This window comes from Platalea leucorodia (assembly GCF_965183815.1).
Source record: "Platalea leucorodia genome assembly, chromosome: 3".
In the NCBI taxonomy this organism is placed as follows: domain Eukaryota; kingdom Metazoa; phylum Chordata; class Aves; order Pelecaniformes; family Threskiornithidae; genus Platalea; species Platalea leucorodia.
In genome coordinates, this window is record NC_138825.1 from 3,102,434 (window position 1) to 3,120,177 (window position 17,744).

At 41.0% G+C, this 17,744-nt stretch overlaps 2 protein-coding genes across 3 annotated transcripts in view; one reads left to right on the forward strand and one right to left on the reverse strand.

Annotated features, from left to right (window-relative positions):
- VRK2 (VRK serine/threonine kinase 2) overlaps nucleotides 1–7,374 on the forward strand; it is a gene marked incomplete at its 3' end in the record, with an annotated part of 46,388 nt that extends 39,014 nt beyond the window's left edge. The window contains exons 12-15 of one of the 2 annotated variants that reach the window (XM_082307577.1): nucleotides 3,325–3,498; nucleotides 3,840–4,016; nucleotides 4,759–4,853; nucleotides 7,132–7,149. In XM_082307577.1, coding sequence (XP_082163703.1) covers nucleotides 3,325–3,498; nucleotides 3,840–4,016; nucleotides 4,759–4,833 — 426 coding nt within the window. Of the gene's footprint in view, nucleotides 1–3,324; nucleotides 3,499–3,839; nucleotides 4,017–4,758; nucleotides 4,854–7,131 lie in introns of both variants that reach the window. The other variant, XM_082307576.1, reaches the window with a different exon arrangement.
- A 60-nt stretch (nucleotides 7,375–7,434) lies between these two features.
- FANCL (FA complementation group L) overlaps nucleotides 7,435–17,744 on the reverse strand; it is a gene marked incomplete at both ends in the record, with an annotated part of 31,589 nt that continues 21,279 nt past the window's right edge. Inside the window, 7 exons of the mRNA XM_082307578.1 lie at nucleotides 7,435–7,470; nucleotides 7,952–8,023; nucleotides 8,357–8,473; nucleotides 9,282–9,363; nucleotides 9,448–9,493; nucleotides 10,126–10,209; nucleotides 12,005–12,155. Of these exons, the coding sequence (XP_082163704.1) occupies nucleotides 7,435–7,470; nucleotides 7,952–8,023; nucleotides 8,357–8,473; nucleotides 9,282–9,363; nucleotides 9,448–9,493; nucleotides 10,126–10,209; nucleotides 12,005–12,155 (588 nt within the window). The remainder of the gene's footprint in view (nucleotides 7,471–7,951; nucleotides 8,024–8,356; nucleotides 8,474–9,281; nucleotides 9,364–9,447; nucleotides 9,494–10,125; nucleotides 10,210–12,004; nucleotides 12,156–17,744) is intronic.

Genomic DNA, 17,744 nt, shown 5'->3' on the forward strand with positions numbered 1-17,744 from the left:
GGGTCAGGGTACCATTCATTTTTAATATTTCTGGTGAACTTTGGACCATCACAAGTGTACGTGAGCCAAGAATGCAGGATGCAAACTAATGTGACTGATCGGCTGCTAGATGAATGGTGATTCAAGTATCAGTGCACAGATGGTTCTGATTTGCTGAGTTTTGTAGCTGCTGCAACTGAAGACATAAAATATCCTTCTAGTCATAAATTAGCTCTTTGGAAGCAAAACCTTGGCACCAGAGCTTTACAACCTTCAATTAGTAGGGAAAGAAGTATTTGAATGACTGTGGTATTGACATCTGTAGGCCTGCATAGTAATCATTCCTAATAGAAGAGAATATCTGTTTGAGGGGGTTTTGCATGGCTAATTAACCACCAGTGAGAATATGTAATTTTTTCATGATCTCCTGATTGTCACCTTTCTCTCATGATACAATTACATTTTATTGTAGCAAGTGCCTCACAAACCAATTGTCAGCACTATTTACGTGTTATGGAAGGCAGAACAAAAGTTCATGTTTAATAAAAAGGCACTGGGTTTTGATCTTGGTAATTACAGATACTTATTTTAGCAATTTTATTGACTTTTCTGTTTTTATCACTTTTTTTCTTTTAGCAAAACCAAAAGCTATTTCAGTGACAGTATTTCTCTTGCTACGATGGTGACCACTAATTTGAGAAGCTTTTTTTTTTTTTTTTTTTTTTTTTTTAAGTTTGTACTGTTTTCTGAACTTCATTGAAATATCCGATAGCTGTCAACTGATCTCCAGCTGATCCGGTTGGATCTCTGGTTCACAAGAGTCTTTGATTTCTTAGAGTCAGATATTGAATAGTAAATCTATTTTCTTCTTATTGCCTGGCCTAAGACTTGACAGTATACTGGCATAAAAGATGATCCTGAACTTCCAGGCTGTAAAAGCTGCTGTAGCGCTCGCTATTTGCAAGTTCACAACCCCACTGAAAAATCCATGAATGAGGAGTGTCAGTTATCACCACTCGTGTGCTGTAGGACGAGGCAGAATTGGTTTTGATGGCGAAGAATAAGATCAGAGAGAGAGCGTGCCTGCATATTACTACGTCTTGGCACCTATCATCACTTTTTCAGAGGCATTTTTAATGTTGAGTGTCTTGCTCCTTGGAACAGTAAGAATGCTAGCACTGCTCCCACGAGCACCTATTTTTCACTTGAGTGTGTTTCTTCAGCCAGTTCTGCTGCTTACGCGCGCAAGCTTCCTGTAACATTCGCCGCAAAACAGCTGCAGAAAGGAAATTTCTAGGGTTATTCAAAGGACTTGAGGAGCACTTAAATACAAGTAGAGAGAGCAGATAACTGAACTTTCTCTAAATCTATTGCTGTTTTCAGAAAATCCGATTTTTCAGTCTGTGGCTATCGGCTGCGGAGGATATTCGAGGCCTGGTGCGCTTTGGTGCTACAGTCCTGACGAAGTGTTCAGTGACAGGCAGGCACTTCCCACTGCATCTCTTCACGGCACTGTCTGTAGTTATCCTAGGTCTGACTCTTTTCATCTCGGCCCTCTGCATTCCCTTTCCACCTCTCCTTTTATTCACCAAACACTTCTCCCATTAAAGAGGCAACCTCAGAATAGTGGGAGCCACTACAAACAATCCACTGTCTCCTCACTTCTTGCTTATGAGCAGAATCTGACTCCAGATGACCTGTCTGATTCCACCTGTACCAGTTTGGTACACAGGAAAGAGGTGATCTTGGGCTAATTCCCTTCTGAAGACCAGTAAACACCCGTAAGTACCAATAAGGGGATCCTGTAACACCAGCTCCTTGAAGATGATGTGAAGAGGAATTGCTACAGGACGGGAATTTTAAGCTGCAGCTCCCTGTAGACTACACGAATCTAATCTTGAGGTGACATAAAAAGCCTAGCAGTGGCTACATCCTGGTTCTTTGTTTCAATTGCACACCAAACACAGGTGATAAAATATTAACTGCGTTAATTCTCAAATTCGTTTACCACAGTTTTTGGCAGTGGATGAATATTTTCAGCTTTTTCACCTAGAGTGAAAGCGCTAGCATTAGGGCCAAATGGAGTATGGGAGGGCCAGCTGACTACTTGCTAGATTTTGTAGCTTTCATATTAAAAAATAATTACATCGATACCAGCCTGTAGTTGTTATTAGTGTGGAATATGGTAATTTTGGGGCATAAATATCTCACGAGTGCTGTAAGTCCTGTTTTGAAAGCGATATAGTCATTTAAGGTACGTATACATTGTGAAGATACCAGAGTTAGCTGCCAAAATGTTCTTGCACGATGCAGCGCGGTGCCGTGATGCAGAGAAAACAGCTTGGGCCCCTGCTTTCGGTAACCGTCAGCGTGGCACCGAGCCTCCCCTAGGTGACTCCATTTCCCAGGGCTACCTACAGTGTTTTCTCCTGGGGCAGGCTGTTTGAAACTAGCTCGAGTTGTTATTCAGAACAGATACGCCTTTATGTTTGTAAACATTAATAATTTTCGCAGAGCAGAACTATGGATTATATTCTTAAAAGGTGTTTTGGATTAAACAATATACGAAGTGCCTACTGGCACTTTCAACGGTATTTAGGTTGTGCAGTTTCTATCTCCTGTATGTATTTAATTTGCAGCATAAAAAAGCAGCCCATTATTTCTCTTTTAGCTGCTATATTGAGATACAGCTGCTGCATAGAGGACCATATGCAAACATTACAGTTACAGAGTTATTAGTGTGCCAGAAGTACCAAAGGCATGTGGCATACAGCCTGTGTTTTGGCTACATTTGTCTTCCAAGTTACACAAGCCAAAAACAGACATCATTTGATACTTAGTGCTTAGAGCAGCACTGGAAAAAACTTGCATTAACTCATGCGACTGTTCACCGTGTAGTCCCCATTTACATTGTAGAAGACTGCAAAAGAATGCAAGACTTAACTCTTAAATTAGATTACCCGAGTCAGAAGACTTAGTGATTTTCTTACTTCAGAGAGGTTTGCATTTGACTCAAATCCAGTGATAGGAAATGTGCTCAGCTCTGCTTGTTCATGAAACAGCGGTGACTTACTGGCATCGTTCCCAATAAAGGTTACTAGTCAATGTTTTGAAATGTACAACTCAAGTTTATTTTATAGCGTGCTTCCCAAATACAGCATCGCTCTAACTTTGTACTGTTTGAAGAAGATGTTTATTGATAATTAAAACGCTGAAAACAATTATTTTGAGAAAGATGAAAGCTTACTCTCATTCTGTGTTCCTAGTACTGAAGAGAGAACATTTTTCTCTTTGAAATACCGACTTTTCTTTTACTGTACAGAATTGTTCGCTGTACTTCAACAGGTTTGCTTACCAAAGCCTATGCCAAAACCAGTTCAGCAGAAGCAAAAAAAGATGGAAGGTGAAGAATACATCTGTCAGAACAAAGCCTGTGCTGGGGTAACAGGCAAACAACTCCACGATGAAGAAAAGCCAAGCAGATTAAACGGGATGCTTCACCAAACAGAGCCTCAGCAGGTGAGGATTTGGGCACCATGGTAAGGCATGGCATCTCCTGGGAGTTTGTCGGCTCTGATAGCTCCGTGTCCACCTTTTGGGCTGGGCAAGGAAGGAAAGTGCTTGGCAAAAGCCAGGAGCTGTGTCGTAAACTCCAGAAGTTGGCATATGCTTAACTGGCTTGTATTATTCCAAACATAAACCTCGCGAGTTTCTTGTAAGCCCAGGGAGTAAGTGCCAACAGGGCACTGTCCCTCCCTCTCTCAACCCGGACAGGTCCAAGTATTGAACGGTACCTGTGATAACTTTGAATGTTACTGAATTCTTTTCAGCATACAGAATTACTGTCTGTACATCAACAGGTTCACTTCCCGAAGCCTTCACCCAAACCCGTGCAACAGAAGCAGAAGGACGTGAAAGAGGAAGAGTGGAAGCGCCTCAGCAGGCCCTGTGCTCGGGTAACGCGCCGGCCCTGCCAGCCTGAAGAGAAGCCACTCAAATTTTGCACTACGATTCAGGAGCCTGACCACCCACCAAAGGTGAGATTTTTGGTGTTACCTTAGAACAGTCATGGCACCCTGCAAAAGAAAGATCCGCTTTTCTAAAAATCAGGGTTTAGGGGAAAAAAAACCAACCCACACCACCACAAACAAAGCCTGAACTAAATGTATGCAGACGAGATGTTTGCCACGAACACTACAAGTTTGCGTGTAGTTGCTTGGTCACACTGTTAGCAAGCTCCCACTCCGTTGTTTTCTATGGTTTGGTAGTAAAGCAGTGCACCGAGTACTGCACCGGTGCGCAGATAAAAGTGTTGGGAAATGACAGTCTCCCTTTGTGGGTCCTGTTGTTTTCTTGGTAGAAACTTACTTCAGTAGTTTTCTATGTAGCAGAAAACCTCATAACGCTCTTAATTAAGTTCTTAAATTCTGACTTTTTAATCTGAGGATTTTAGTAGTTAACTCACCTCCAATATTATCGGTAATTACTGCATCAAAGGGTTGAATGAATGTATTCAGTCTTACTCTTCAACTGTACATGAAAAAAATGGGTGAAAAAGTTCATCAAGGTTTTAGTAAAAATAAGGCAGAATAAAGTACATCTTAGTAATCGTACTGTGCTCCTTTGCTATGGAGTTTAAGTATGTTTTAACAAAGATTCCACCCGGTTTGTTTCTTTCATATAGAAAAATAACTTGTTAAATGAGGACAATTTCTAATAAGCACAAAAAGGCAACTTTAAAGGTAGCTTTATTATTAATCCAAAATTCTTTGCTTTAAGCCGTCTGCTGATCACTGCCTGGAGACTCCGGTACAAGCTAGGAGGGCGAAGCAGAAAAAGCACAGCTGTACCTGAGAGCGTCAGGCAGTAAAGTGGTGAGCAGAACAATTTTTGGAGATGCTTTGGCTGATAGCAAGGTAGACAGATTCTGCAAAGTCTCTGGAGTCCTGACACAGCAGCGACTCAAAGTAACAAATACGATTTTGTAATGTGAAGATATTCCAGTGCTACTTCCTAGTCCTCAAATGTAAAATTTAAAAAGTATTAGCAAAAAAAAAAGGTAGTAAATCTCTCCCCCAAATCTCCTCCCTCCTGTGTATTTTGTATAAAAGCTACCGTAGTCCTAAGAAAGCAGTGGATATGGGAAAAGAGCCACATTTAGGTTTCCAGCATGACATAGAGGGGAAAAAAAGAGCTGGTATGACCTCCCCTGTTCTCTTGAACAGCAAGCACACAGTATGGGCTGTAGATCTTGATACTGGAGAGTAACTGGGGGAATCTGTGTTTCCCTCCTTTTTGCGGGAGGAAGGAAAAGTACATTTCTACAGGAATGGGACTAATCGCTGCTCCAGTATTTAGATGTATTTGTGTTTTGATTTAGTCTTTCTACAGGAAAAGCCACTGTGTTTCCAGATTTCCAAAATGATGAATAATGCTGCATCTATGTACAGTAGTTCTGTGGTACTCACTGAATCTTATGCATAACAGGGGAGAGTTAAAATGCATGTCAGATAACATTTAAGATATTCAAATGAGAAACTGGAGAAGGAAAAAAAGGCAGGATTGTATTAGTTTCAATTTGCAGACTTCCTCTTAATTCCTTTCACATAACTTAGGAGCTCGGTAAAGGAAAGCTGTACAGGAGATTTTAGGTTATGGAAATTCAGGAGGATTCTTCAGGCACAAAGCGGGAAAAGACATAATGGTTCGTGCAGGAACCAGAGCGGCGAGAGGCTGGCAGGCGTTCTCCAGGGAGCAATTCTAGACACTTTGGTTAGGCAACTACCTGGAGTAGTTAAGTGCAGGCACCTCACTCCAGCTTAGCCGCTCAGGGGGGATGGCCGCCCTCTTGCCGGTCAGAGACCGTGCGGTTAAAGGTCCGAATACGGAACCTGGAGGGAAAGTTCTCTTTCTCCCTGCTTCAGCTCTTGGGGAAGCACATTCAGAAAAATGTCACGTAGCTGGGACAACGCAAGGAGTGGGTCTGCTTCGTGGGATGCTGCTGGAAAGCAGTTACAGTTTAGGTATAAATTAAACCGAGAAACATTTCTCTGCTGAAAGGGCAACACCTGACTGAGAGGAGCAGGACAAGAAGGGTAGGACGCTTGTGAGAAACGGGACAGCTGACAAACCGGGAAAGAGAGAACGAGGCAGTAACGTCTAGAAAATAATATGGAAACAACAAAAAGCAGAGAAGAAAAAACACATGAGCTGCCTTTATGTTGGACATGATAATATCTTTCTATTAGATATTATCTTTCTATTATCTATAGATAGATACCTAGATAGATATCTCTTTATTATCTATAGATAATCTACTAGATTATCTTTCTATTTCATTAAAAGAAAAGAAGCAGACATGTCTGTCACTAATTTGAAAGAGGAATAAACCAGGAAGAGAGGAAAATTCTATTAGAGAAATACAATCTAAGTTATGAATATTCACCGAGAAAACTGTATTGCTAGGGTTGAAATGAAGTGGGATGTATTGTTAAAAAACAACATCTTGTGAATGGGGTCACAGAAAGGAAACCAAAGGTGGAAAATTTTCTAAGGGACAGTGGAAAATATGGTCAAGATATGTGAGAAACAGAATTGTAGTGTTTGGGAATCCCTTTCAGAGACGGAGATCAGAAAGGTAAGCCAAGGACGACATTGCTTCCGGAGACCTAAACAACCCCCAGCCGCCCCCCTACCCAACGAGAGCAAACCCCACGCTACTGGCGTATTTATGCTACCTGTCATAAATCAGGAGACCTTGAGCTTCACTAGGACATGCAAAAACTTACACAAATTAAAACGGCAAATCAAACTTCAGAGTAATGTCTAGGCTAAAACTTTATTAGCAGAACACTGTAAAGACTTAATATATTAATTTTTTTTGGAAACAAGTTAAAGATATAGAAGGATTTCAGCTGTTGACTTCAGTAATAAATATAGAGTATGTCTCTTGAGAGGGTGGTTAATCATACCTAATGTTATACACGTAATATCCAATATACTTATACCTGCAACTCCCGGAGTTAAGCCTTTGTAAGAATTGGATTGCTTTCTCTAGGATAACTTAAATACCCAGATGGCATCTTTGTTTTTCCGATTCACATCTCACTTATTCAACATGAAGTTTATTATAACTCTCTTTTTTCCCCGTAGAAAGACACTGCAAGAGAATTACCACCCTTCGACCCCCAAGCCATATTCTCAGAACCCAGAAAGAAACGCGATCAACTCGTGACTACAGATCAGCCAGCGTCATTGCAGGAAACTGCTTCTGACGTCGCTCGTCCTTCCATAGCTATTCTATTCAGGGTTGCATTTAGTGGCGAAACGTGCCACTACAGCATCGCTATCCTTGTACTTCTGCCTCTAATATTATTTTCCTTGTATTTTCTTTGATGTCCCTGTCGCAATGTCTTCAGCGTCAGTGCAGTGGCGTTCCCATCACGCGGTTCTTTCTTAAAGTTTCTTCGTTGAAGATTTCAGGGTCAGTGGCTTGGAAAAGATTTTTTTAAATAATATTGTCAATACATATCTTTTGAAGGCAGGTTCACTTAAACTTTCCAAATCCGTACTCAATAGTTACGTATGCACTAAAGTATTTGTACAAGGCTGTTTTCTGTTACGAATGTTGGGATTCTTTTTTTTTTCCAGGTTTTTTTTTTTTTTTTGAAACTGGACCTTTGCTGCAGCAACATTAAAAAAGTATCATGAAATACACTGGCGTGTGATATTAAATTCTAACACAAGTGTGTCGATAACTGGTGTGTCTATACTGTTTCAGAAAACCTTTAGTTATATACTGATGGATCAAATGCCTGGGAATTTAAAGTTTTCCTCTCTTTATTCCAATGTGTAAAGGGAAGATAGTAGCCACAAGCTCTATTTTACAGCTGACTTTGTTATAGTTTTCGCCTTTATCTAAGCTACCACGCACCATTTAGTTCACTCACCCATTTTCATTAGACTTCCTTACCTTATTGCAATACGGACATTCACCAAAGATGACATTAAAACTCTGCCTGCTAGAAGGAAGACCTTGTAGCCACTGCAACAGAAGTAAGTAGATTAAAATTCACATTTGTTTCATATCAAATTGAAGAAGAATCTGTTACCAGGGGTTTTTCCCAACAGAGTTCATTTGATCAAGACCTGACACGGCGCGTGTCAGGTCAGAGTCTGTATAAGCACAACGTGAGGCAGGTTCCCCTCCTAAATAAGGGAGCTTATTTAGGAATTGGGGGTTAGAAGACCAGAGGAAGCACAGCGACTGCTGTAGCACTCCTTAAAGGACTTTGCTTCATCTGAAATGTAAGTGGGCAATGCTGATTTTCTAGAATCCGCAAGTTAACGGGCAAGTTTGTCCCGTTAATTACTTTACCTCATACAGGCAAGCCTGGTGAAAAGGTTGTCCGCATCGGGGATCGTCGCACACTTGATCGGGAGCAGTGCCGTCGAGTCGATAGGCATAGCAGATCCCACAGTCCTTCGCAAAATCCTTAACACACAACATGTTTTAGCTTGCAGTACAACTGCAAGGACAAAACAGGGCTGGTGACGCAGAAGACGCGTTCATCTGTTTGTCTTTGCCTTTGCATTTTTGTCACTTAGACCTGCTGAATATTTTTGCCTTCAATATGTGTATGTTGACAGCATCATGGTACAAAGAGCGATTAGCTGCCAGATCTACACGACTTCGCTAGGCTGTATTTTATCCTCTCACTGAATTACGTCTAGTTTGCCAAGCATTTTCATACTCTTGGGCCCCGCTGTTTCTTTTTTATTAAACACAATGATTTGCCATTACGTTTGGACATAAGACACAGGACCTCACAGTCAGATATTAATTTAAAAATTTCACAAGCGAAAGCAAAGCTAGTAATCCAGTGTTACAGCATTGTCAAAAATTAATTCCAAGTTTGTTTGAAATGCACCAGTATTTGGATGGCCTCTTGTCCCCTCTAAGCAGCTCTACCTAATTAGAACTTAAGTCATCAACATCCATAACAGAATGTTTGGATTTTCCACATCTCATTAGCTGCTCTGGAACTTCCTCTTTCCCTTTTAATAGCGAAGCCTGTTATTAATCGCCTTACTGCTACGAAGGCCGCAGGAAAGTGCGCACCTCTAATCAAAGGTTAACAAGCTCTGACAATTGTTGCTTGAAGTTCAGAAGTCCTTATGACAATATATTAATCCAATTACCTCTCTTCTAAGTCTCTTATTTTTGCTGGCAGTTATAAAGTGACCATTTAAATTTTACTTATTGAGAAGTAACAGCTGATCATTAACAAAAAGCAACTTACGCTTTTTTCTAGCGCAGCACGAGATGGAAAATCAATTTCTAAGAGGTCTTTCAAGTTTTGTAATAAACTGATTTCTGGATCCCTGCAGGTGGGAGAGAGGGAGAAAAAAAGTCAACACGAGGAACAGCAAACACCATTTCCAACCTGTATTATTAAAGATGCTTACCATAAGTGCATATTGTCGTTCAGCTTAATTCTCAGGGGGTTAACCACTGCAAACGACGTACAGAAATCATTACATCACCTTCAGGATCCCCTTTGCTCCCCCACCCAATTTAACCTCTCATGTTTCAGCACTGAAGGGGAAGGCATGGGTTGGGCTTTTTTAATTATTTCAGGTATGTAAATCAATGACTGGTCTTGGTGTTTGGTTTGGGGAATTCATTACACTAATGGTTAAAATACCATGCTGTTGAAGATACGATTGTAGTTACTTTAAAAAGTTGGTAAAAAGCTGTGGAACGCAGAGTAAGAGACTTACTTACTTTCCAAACGCCATTAGGACATACGTAGTAAATTTTTAATTTCTCTTTAGAAAGAACATTGTATTAAAATATAAACACGATTGGGTAATCACCTGTAGGACACAGGGTTCCCTCTAAACTCTGCTAGGAAAGCACTGGCGCAAAGTGTCACTCACAGAGCAAAACAGCGTGCTGGGGATTTAGGCTGTTAAAACCCCAGCATCTACTGTGTCAAACTCCCCTACGCACGTATTCAGCGTAATTCCTGCCTCTGCCCCAGTGACGTTTACCCCAGGAGTCTGACACAGCTCACACCAGTATCTGCTCACCAGAGCTCAGGTGCCAGAAGAGAAACAAAGGGCGTCCGTCCGCTGCCTTACCGTGATCTGCTCCCAGAAAATAACACTCGGGGAGCATCTTCGGATGCCGAGGATCGACCTCGATGTTCACCGAGACGTTGTTCCCTACAATGAGAAAGCAAGTCAGTCGTAGGGGAAGCTTTTCTTTCCAGTCAAGTATTTGAAAACGGAAACATTCACCTTTTTTTAAAGGCAGTTTTAAATTGGTTAATTCAGGCTGGTTTTCATTACTACAAATAATAACAAAGTTGATAGGTATCCAAATAATTGTACAAAATACCAAATAATTGTACAAAATACCAGTATATATTAAATATTTAAATTTCAATGGACTGTAATTAAAAATAGCAACTGATTAAATACAACAGCCAGTCGTGCATTTCTTATATAGACTATGCTTAGCCTTAACACTTAGACTTATTTCTGAATGATCAAACTCAAGCTAGATGACATAATCCATTCAAAATCTTAGTGAAATTGTAACGGTAGTAGTTATTAAGTCCTCGTCGTCTTTTACAGTCAAAAAGAGAAGCATAACGACAATAGTAAGCGGTAAAAGTCAGTCGCCTCCACAGCATACCCCTGGACGGAGCGAACGACGACTATTTTTGAAAAAGCAAATGTTTTTCTTTTACCAGATCCCCCATCATCCTCCTAAGGTCTGCTATTCCCAAGGGGTAAGCAGCTCAAAAATGTTCCGGATCCAGGTTAAAAACCTCCCAGCAAATGCTCTTCTAAATAAAAACAGGTGAAACCCAACATTTTTTGCAATTAAGAGGTACGTTAGGCTTACCCTCCTTGGAGACATTGGAATGAACGAAACCAAAGTTCAGTCCTAACTGCAGATTGTCTGTCACCGACAACAAGGGGCTCAGAGCCCCGGACTGCCCTGCCCCGATCCAACCTGAGGCGCGTTTTGAGGCTTTTCGTTCCCTTTCAGCGGGCTGTGCCGAAGCGCAGCGGCACCCAGATGAAGCCACCCCGACCACGCACACGCACACACGCAAGCGGTGTCGGACCCATGTCATTTTAGCCGGTTGCTGAACTTTTTCTGTCCCCCAGCGCACGAGCAGCCTCAGCCCCCCACGAGCTCCTTGCCTTCCTCGCTCCGCAGGCAACCAGCCTCTCCACAGGCTGCGGGGACAACTCAGGTCTATGCTGGTCCATTGCATCTTCTCAATTCCTACAATGTCCTATGGGTATTTTGGATTTCAGCTAAAAACCAGAACTCGTCTTTCAAAGACAACATTTCCCCTGTATTTCTAACTTGTGACAGTGGCAAGCTTCTCCTTCGCAATTACAAGACTCCTTATCCTATATACATTAAGACTTTAAAATGCCAGGTATATGAATTAAGGTACTTTTTCAGATGGTTAACGCTGTAAGCCTCTAATTTCCTCTCTTCTCTTCTTTCTTTGCCCTCCCCACCTGCCTCTTGTAAACCCCTTTTCTCCCGTTTGACTGCACTCTCATATTCCCTTCGCTCTTCCAGGACGGGATCAATCTAAAGTAGTAGTCTGTTAAAAAACTGAGGAATTTGTGAACGAGAGAAGGGCTTCACCTCAATGGATTTTTCACAAATACTGAGTCTTCTAGAGTTTTCATGCAAGTCCTCAGTTTTTGACAGTTAAATGTTCATAATTTACAAATACACAGTATTTTCCTGCAGAAACTCATTTTATGTAACCCCATAAAGTTGTAATTCATTTCCTAAAGAGGCTCAGTAGTCTGTGCAAGGCTGCTTTTTTTTAATACACCAACGAAGAGAGTTGTGTCTTGCTGGTTTTAAGTGCTACCTTTCCTAACTCTACCAAGCACCACCTGATTAGAAAGGCAAAGCAAACCAGCACCCCGAGTTTCACTTCTCAAACCCACTGCATTCCTGCCAATCTTGTCCTACCTATCGCAATCCTTCTTGCTGTAGCGCTCCGTGTGGGATTTTCCGGCTCAAGCACCCATGTCTTCCCATCGATTTCATCCATGGCATCCCAGAATTCTTTCAGCGATTCCAATGCCGCCAGGAACTGATTATAAATGTCCGTTAAGGAGTTCTAAGAAAAGAAGACATTTAAACAAATTTCATAGTGTTTGCACCTACAGCCGTATCGAATATTTAAAAAACAAACGGTAGGTAATTTAAGAAGTGTTAAAATATAAGTACGTATCCAGTTGTATCATCATGGGAGCATAAAACCTCACGTTTTTTTAAGCTGAAATAACTCAAATAAAGAACAGCTGTATCCTGCGTACAAAGAAGTACTCTAACCCTGGTAGATCTAACGTGTGGCATACATCCATCGTACCTGGATTTGATAACATTTTACACTCCTTTTTAGGAAACTTTTCTGAAAACCGCTAACAACTGTTAATTTGCATTGTAACTTGTAACAAACTCCTGTAAAATTAAAGTAAAAATCATCATTAGCTGCTATTAAACTTCTAACGCCATTCTGATATTTTGGCTGTACTTCAGCTGAGCAACACGGCAGCGGTACCAAATACAAACACACAGAAATACCCACGTCACTAACGTAGCTTATTTATTTTTTTAGAGGCTCTAAGAAATATAGCCTAACAATGTCATAATTATCTCAAAATTAAGCAGTATAAAACCAGGTACTTAACATTAGATTTGAAGCCATGTAAATACGGTAAGGGAAGGAGAAGCCATCTCATAATCAGAGGATTACACTCAAGGGATTTCAATATTTGAGAGTGGATTAGACGGAATCAGAAAAATCTTTCATTATACAGGACAACATACAGAACAGTGATGCAAAAGAAGTCTTTTTAAAATCAGCAGTGAGCACAAAAGTAACTATTTCTACAGGGAAAGACTTCTGCCAGTAGAGAAAACACTCGGCAGTCAGCACCTTTCCAAATGCAGATGCCCAGAGGGTGCAAAACATGAATTTAGGGAACCGAAAGGAGGCGAAGAACGCAGGAGGAGGAGAGAGATGAGTTCTGCTCGGAGTAATACCCCACGCGGGTTTTGAGCCCGCCGTCGGAGGGACTCAGCGGAGGAACTGGGAAGCGCCCCGAACAGCCCAGGAGAACACGGAGCCGACAGAACCCGGCCTCGCGGGGGGGAAAGGGAAAACGCGAGGGCGTGAAGGCACCAGACGAAGGCGGCGGGGAAGGGAGCTGAAGGGAACGGGGAAGTGTTTTGGGGACAGACTCTTCCCAGATAACCTGTTTCCTCACATTGTTTGGGAGCGGGAAAGTCGAGAGTAGAGAAAGAGGAATCCTTTGGGAGCACCAAAGGGTCGTTTGAAACCGTTTACACAGAACACACCCGAACAATTAAATGCAGGAGTAAAAAGCAGGAAGGATAGGAGAGAAGCGACCGGACTTCTTCGCGTCAGATCAAGCGATGGTAAAGTACGTTTTGAAAAACAAAATGGCTGTAAAAAGGGCCAGATTTCAGACGTCTTTTGGCCTGGGAACAAGTTCTCGGGGTCAAAAAGAAAAAGCAAATGAAATGTTCAGTTCTTAAAGAGGTATTTTTCTATAAATAACACAAAATATACATGAAACGGTCTCCTTTAGTCTTTAGTAATTACCTTCTTCCCTTCTCACCTGGACAAAAAGAAGCAAATTATAGGAACATTCGCAGATAAGAAATAAGGTTTTTATATGTAATAAGTTTTTATATTTTACACATACATATTTTAGAAAGAAATGGTGTAGCTTAGAAATAAAATGCTACATTTTTTCCTGCTGTTATTAAATTATATTAAAGTAGGAAAGCACTTAAGCAGAAAAGTGTGAATACTGCCAATCTCAAAATGTAACGCTTATTATCTTTAAAAGCATTTTGTTACTTTTATAATACCTGAAGTGATATAATAGTGTCAGTCACTTAACCACATCTTAGAGTATAATATCTTCATCTTAAGTACTATTATTTCCAGTATTTTAATAATTTTCACACAGTCCTGAAATGTGATCTTTTGTGCTCTGATGACACTTAAATTAATAGCATAATTTTCTGGTACTTGCAACAGTTGCTTTCCATTTTGATTTTTTACATTTTTCTATATCACATACAGATAAATCCTCTAATAATCATTTTTATCTTTATCTTCCGGGAATTCAAAGGGTTTCACTAGAAAAAAAGAAACATCAAGGGATTATAACCCACAGATAAGTTTTAAAATCCAATTAATTTTAATACTAATTGTAATTTTTCAATGATGTTCCTTAAAAAGGTAGTTAAATCTTTTTTTTTTAATGCACTGTTCATTTGATCTTATTTGCATGCTTCATTGATGTCGCCAGCTGTCTCCTGCTATATACATAAATGCATCTATAGCTATTTAAATACATCACATGCTTGTCATGCAAACCGTGAAAACCATAACATCCCTTTTTATTTGATTAACCAACTAATTTTTGGTCATTGCCCAGCACTTTCAGAAAAGACCGCTATCACGCTGCTTTTTTTTTTGCCTACACCACACCAACATAGTCGTTAATAATGTCAAACAGCACAAGCTCCTTATTTCTTGGTCACCTTTGTACAAACGCATCAGAATTTGTAGGAAATACGGCAAATATTCTTTGGATTCATAATTCAGGATATCATCACTGGCTGCCCTGACGCTCAAACCCACGAGCAAAACCAGACTGATCCCTCCATCCTCTCTCTCTGTTCGGTTTCCATGCTCATCAGGCAAAACATCCATTATAAAAACAAAGGACATGTGGCAGTTTAATCTTTCACAACTTAAAACAAAATGAATATTTTTAAAAAATGGATAATACAAACCTTGCATTTTATTTCTAACTACCGAGGACGCTGCCATCAGCTGCCCATACGCGTAGGAATGACGAGCTAGCAGAGGTAAGGAGATACCAGCGCTAGAATAGTCACAAAACCTCAGGTTTTTGCGCAAGGGGATCTCAGAGTCTTTTCTAACTCGATCACGTGCTACTTTTCTTTTTTGTTCCCCTATGGGATCGCTGACACCTATTGCTCTGGCTGGCAAGTGACTGCTAGGCTGGCCGGGCGTTATTAAAATCAGTGTAGAAGGCCCTGGTGAGGGTTTGGGCCAAGCCGAAACACTGCGCGATTCTGACCAGAGCTTCTCAAGAAAACCAACCATAGCCGGACAAAGAAGTTTCCGAGATGAGGGATGGAGAGTCCACCAGGAGACAAGGTCAAAAAAGTTCTACTGGTTTGGACTAGCAAAACAGCGCAAGAGGAGACGTGATTATTAATTACTATTATCTACGCTATGGTAGCTGTACAAGGTACCTGGAGCTAGGGCTGCTGAAGGACCCATCAAATGTGAATCCACCCAAAATCAGCAGCTGGAGCCGGCCTCCTCTCCACCTGAGGAAGCCCTGCAGTCCCAGGACACCTCATTACTTTCAAGGGGGAGCTTGCTAAGTGTTTGCCGGAGATGTGCTGCCTGATTTAATGATCCCATTCCCTTCAGCTCCCTATAATGGCCACCACAGCAACTGAGCGGCCCAAAACCATTATTGAGTTTATCATCAAGATGCATTTTCAGATTAGATGGCCCCATTCTGAATTTTCAGATGGAAAAATAAGAGACCGAGAAAACGTTAGTTTGGAATACTCAGCCTGAGATCCCTTCATCTGGCTTTGAGAGGCCTGTTTTTATTAGAGCATCACCTCCCATGACCATAGTCACAGCTTTCACCACTCAACACTTCTCCAGATTTTTCAAATTTCGAGTTGTGAGTGTAGAAAACAAAGAATACAATTAGTGATGACTTGTGAAAAGGCACTGTACGAGACTCTCAGCACAGACAGTTTTCTCTCTCAACAAAGCATGTATTCAGCCTCGAAGTCCTGGTTGCTCAAGGCTCCATGAGGCAAGGCTCTGATACAGACCGATACAAGCTATACCAACGCAGTCCTTTGGACTGGACGGCAATTTAACGTTCATTTGGAGGGCCGTGATTCTGAGCTCTTAACTTCTGAAACCAGGTGTTTGTAGAGACTGGGTTAAATTGGTTTTTTACAGGGAAACAGACGTGTAAACCCATCAACTTTGATGATTCCCCAGCAGTTTTAGAAAACTTTGACCCAAAAGTTACCTTTGTGCTATCAGACTCTATGTATCCTCCATTCATTTCAGTAACAGGTAGGAGACGAAGCGCTTACTTTGGTCAGGGAAAATCAGATACTGCGGACCTGTCTGTTCCTGAGGGGAACATACCTTCTCTTCTACCAGGAGAAAGTCTCCTGTGGCTTTGCAATATTTTTGTTCCCATTTCTATCCTCTGCACTCTCATCTCCATCTCATCACCGGTAGCTCCTCATGCCAATTCTTGCCTTCTTTTTTTACTTTATTCCAATTTGAACACTTCCCCAAGTTGACCCCTATTGTCCATACGCTGTTTCCTTCAATTAAAGGAGTAAGAAGGAACGGAAAAAAAGTCGCTCTGCTCTTGGGTCTGATTTCTAGAGCCGTAGAGGCTGGGAAGAATAAAGGGGAAGTCTTGAGTCTGCACCTGCTGTAAAATCCATGAAGCCTCGCAATAACTTTTCAGAAGTGCTATATGGCTATATGGCCGTTCTGCCAAGTTTCAAACACCTGCTCCAAATCCTGGAGAAATTACATATTAATTAAATGGTAGTAAGAATGTTCTAATTAAGGTAAATACAGAACAATTCATTAAAATTTATTTTTTTAAAAAAAGATAAAAATGTGATCTTTATTTCATTGAGATTTTTTTTTGCTACAATTCTTCCTAACACAAAATTTGCTTATCCAAAATTAGAACAACTGCAAAGCCTCCTAATGGCAAAGGTAAAGTAGCCTAAACTATAGGTGCTGTTACCTGCTTGCCCTTTGTGAATTCACAGATAAAACACAACTTAATAAAGTGAGCAGCTGTTGGATGGAAAAGGGATCACCTGTATCACCTAAATAATTTATGACTCTCTAGATTTGTTTGGGAACTTTTTTCCTCAGCACAAATGAAACTGAGACCCAACACTCTGAAATCTTTATAAAGTGTCTTGTCAACCGCCTCCATTTTCTGTATTTATAGATGCACATAAAGCTGGTGTCTGTGAAGCTCCTTTGCTAAGAAAAAGCACAATTATAATGCATTTTACTGTGTTTTCATCAAAATAACCAAAGAATAATCTCATTCATACCACTCTACCTTGTGAATCTTGTATTACTGTTTCATTGTTGGCTGGCTGCACGACCTCATTAGTCATTAATTTCCACTCTCCTGACCTTCATGTAGCCAACCAGGTGGGCAGTGGGCAGTACAGGAACAATACCCTGATGTGAGGGCAGCAGAATATAGATGCACTGAAAGCGCAGAACCACGCTTACAGCGTGTGCTAAAATGTGGAGAGGGCACATTTCTCTGGTTATTTAGAAAAAGAATATAACTGAAATAAGTAGATGTTCTTGCACTTGTCATTGAGAAGCACTCTGCATTTATTTGGCACTTAGAACAGTAGCAGCAGCAGCAGCATTGCCCTTGGTGCTGATTTCTTACTACTCTAAAATGTCTCCTCTGAGCCAGAATACACTGGCTGTTGCTGATCATGCTGTGAGACACCTGCACTGGCTACTAGGCTTGTCATGACGCACAAAACCCTACCATCTTCAGCTTGACATTGTGCAAGTTATAATTATTCA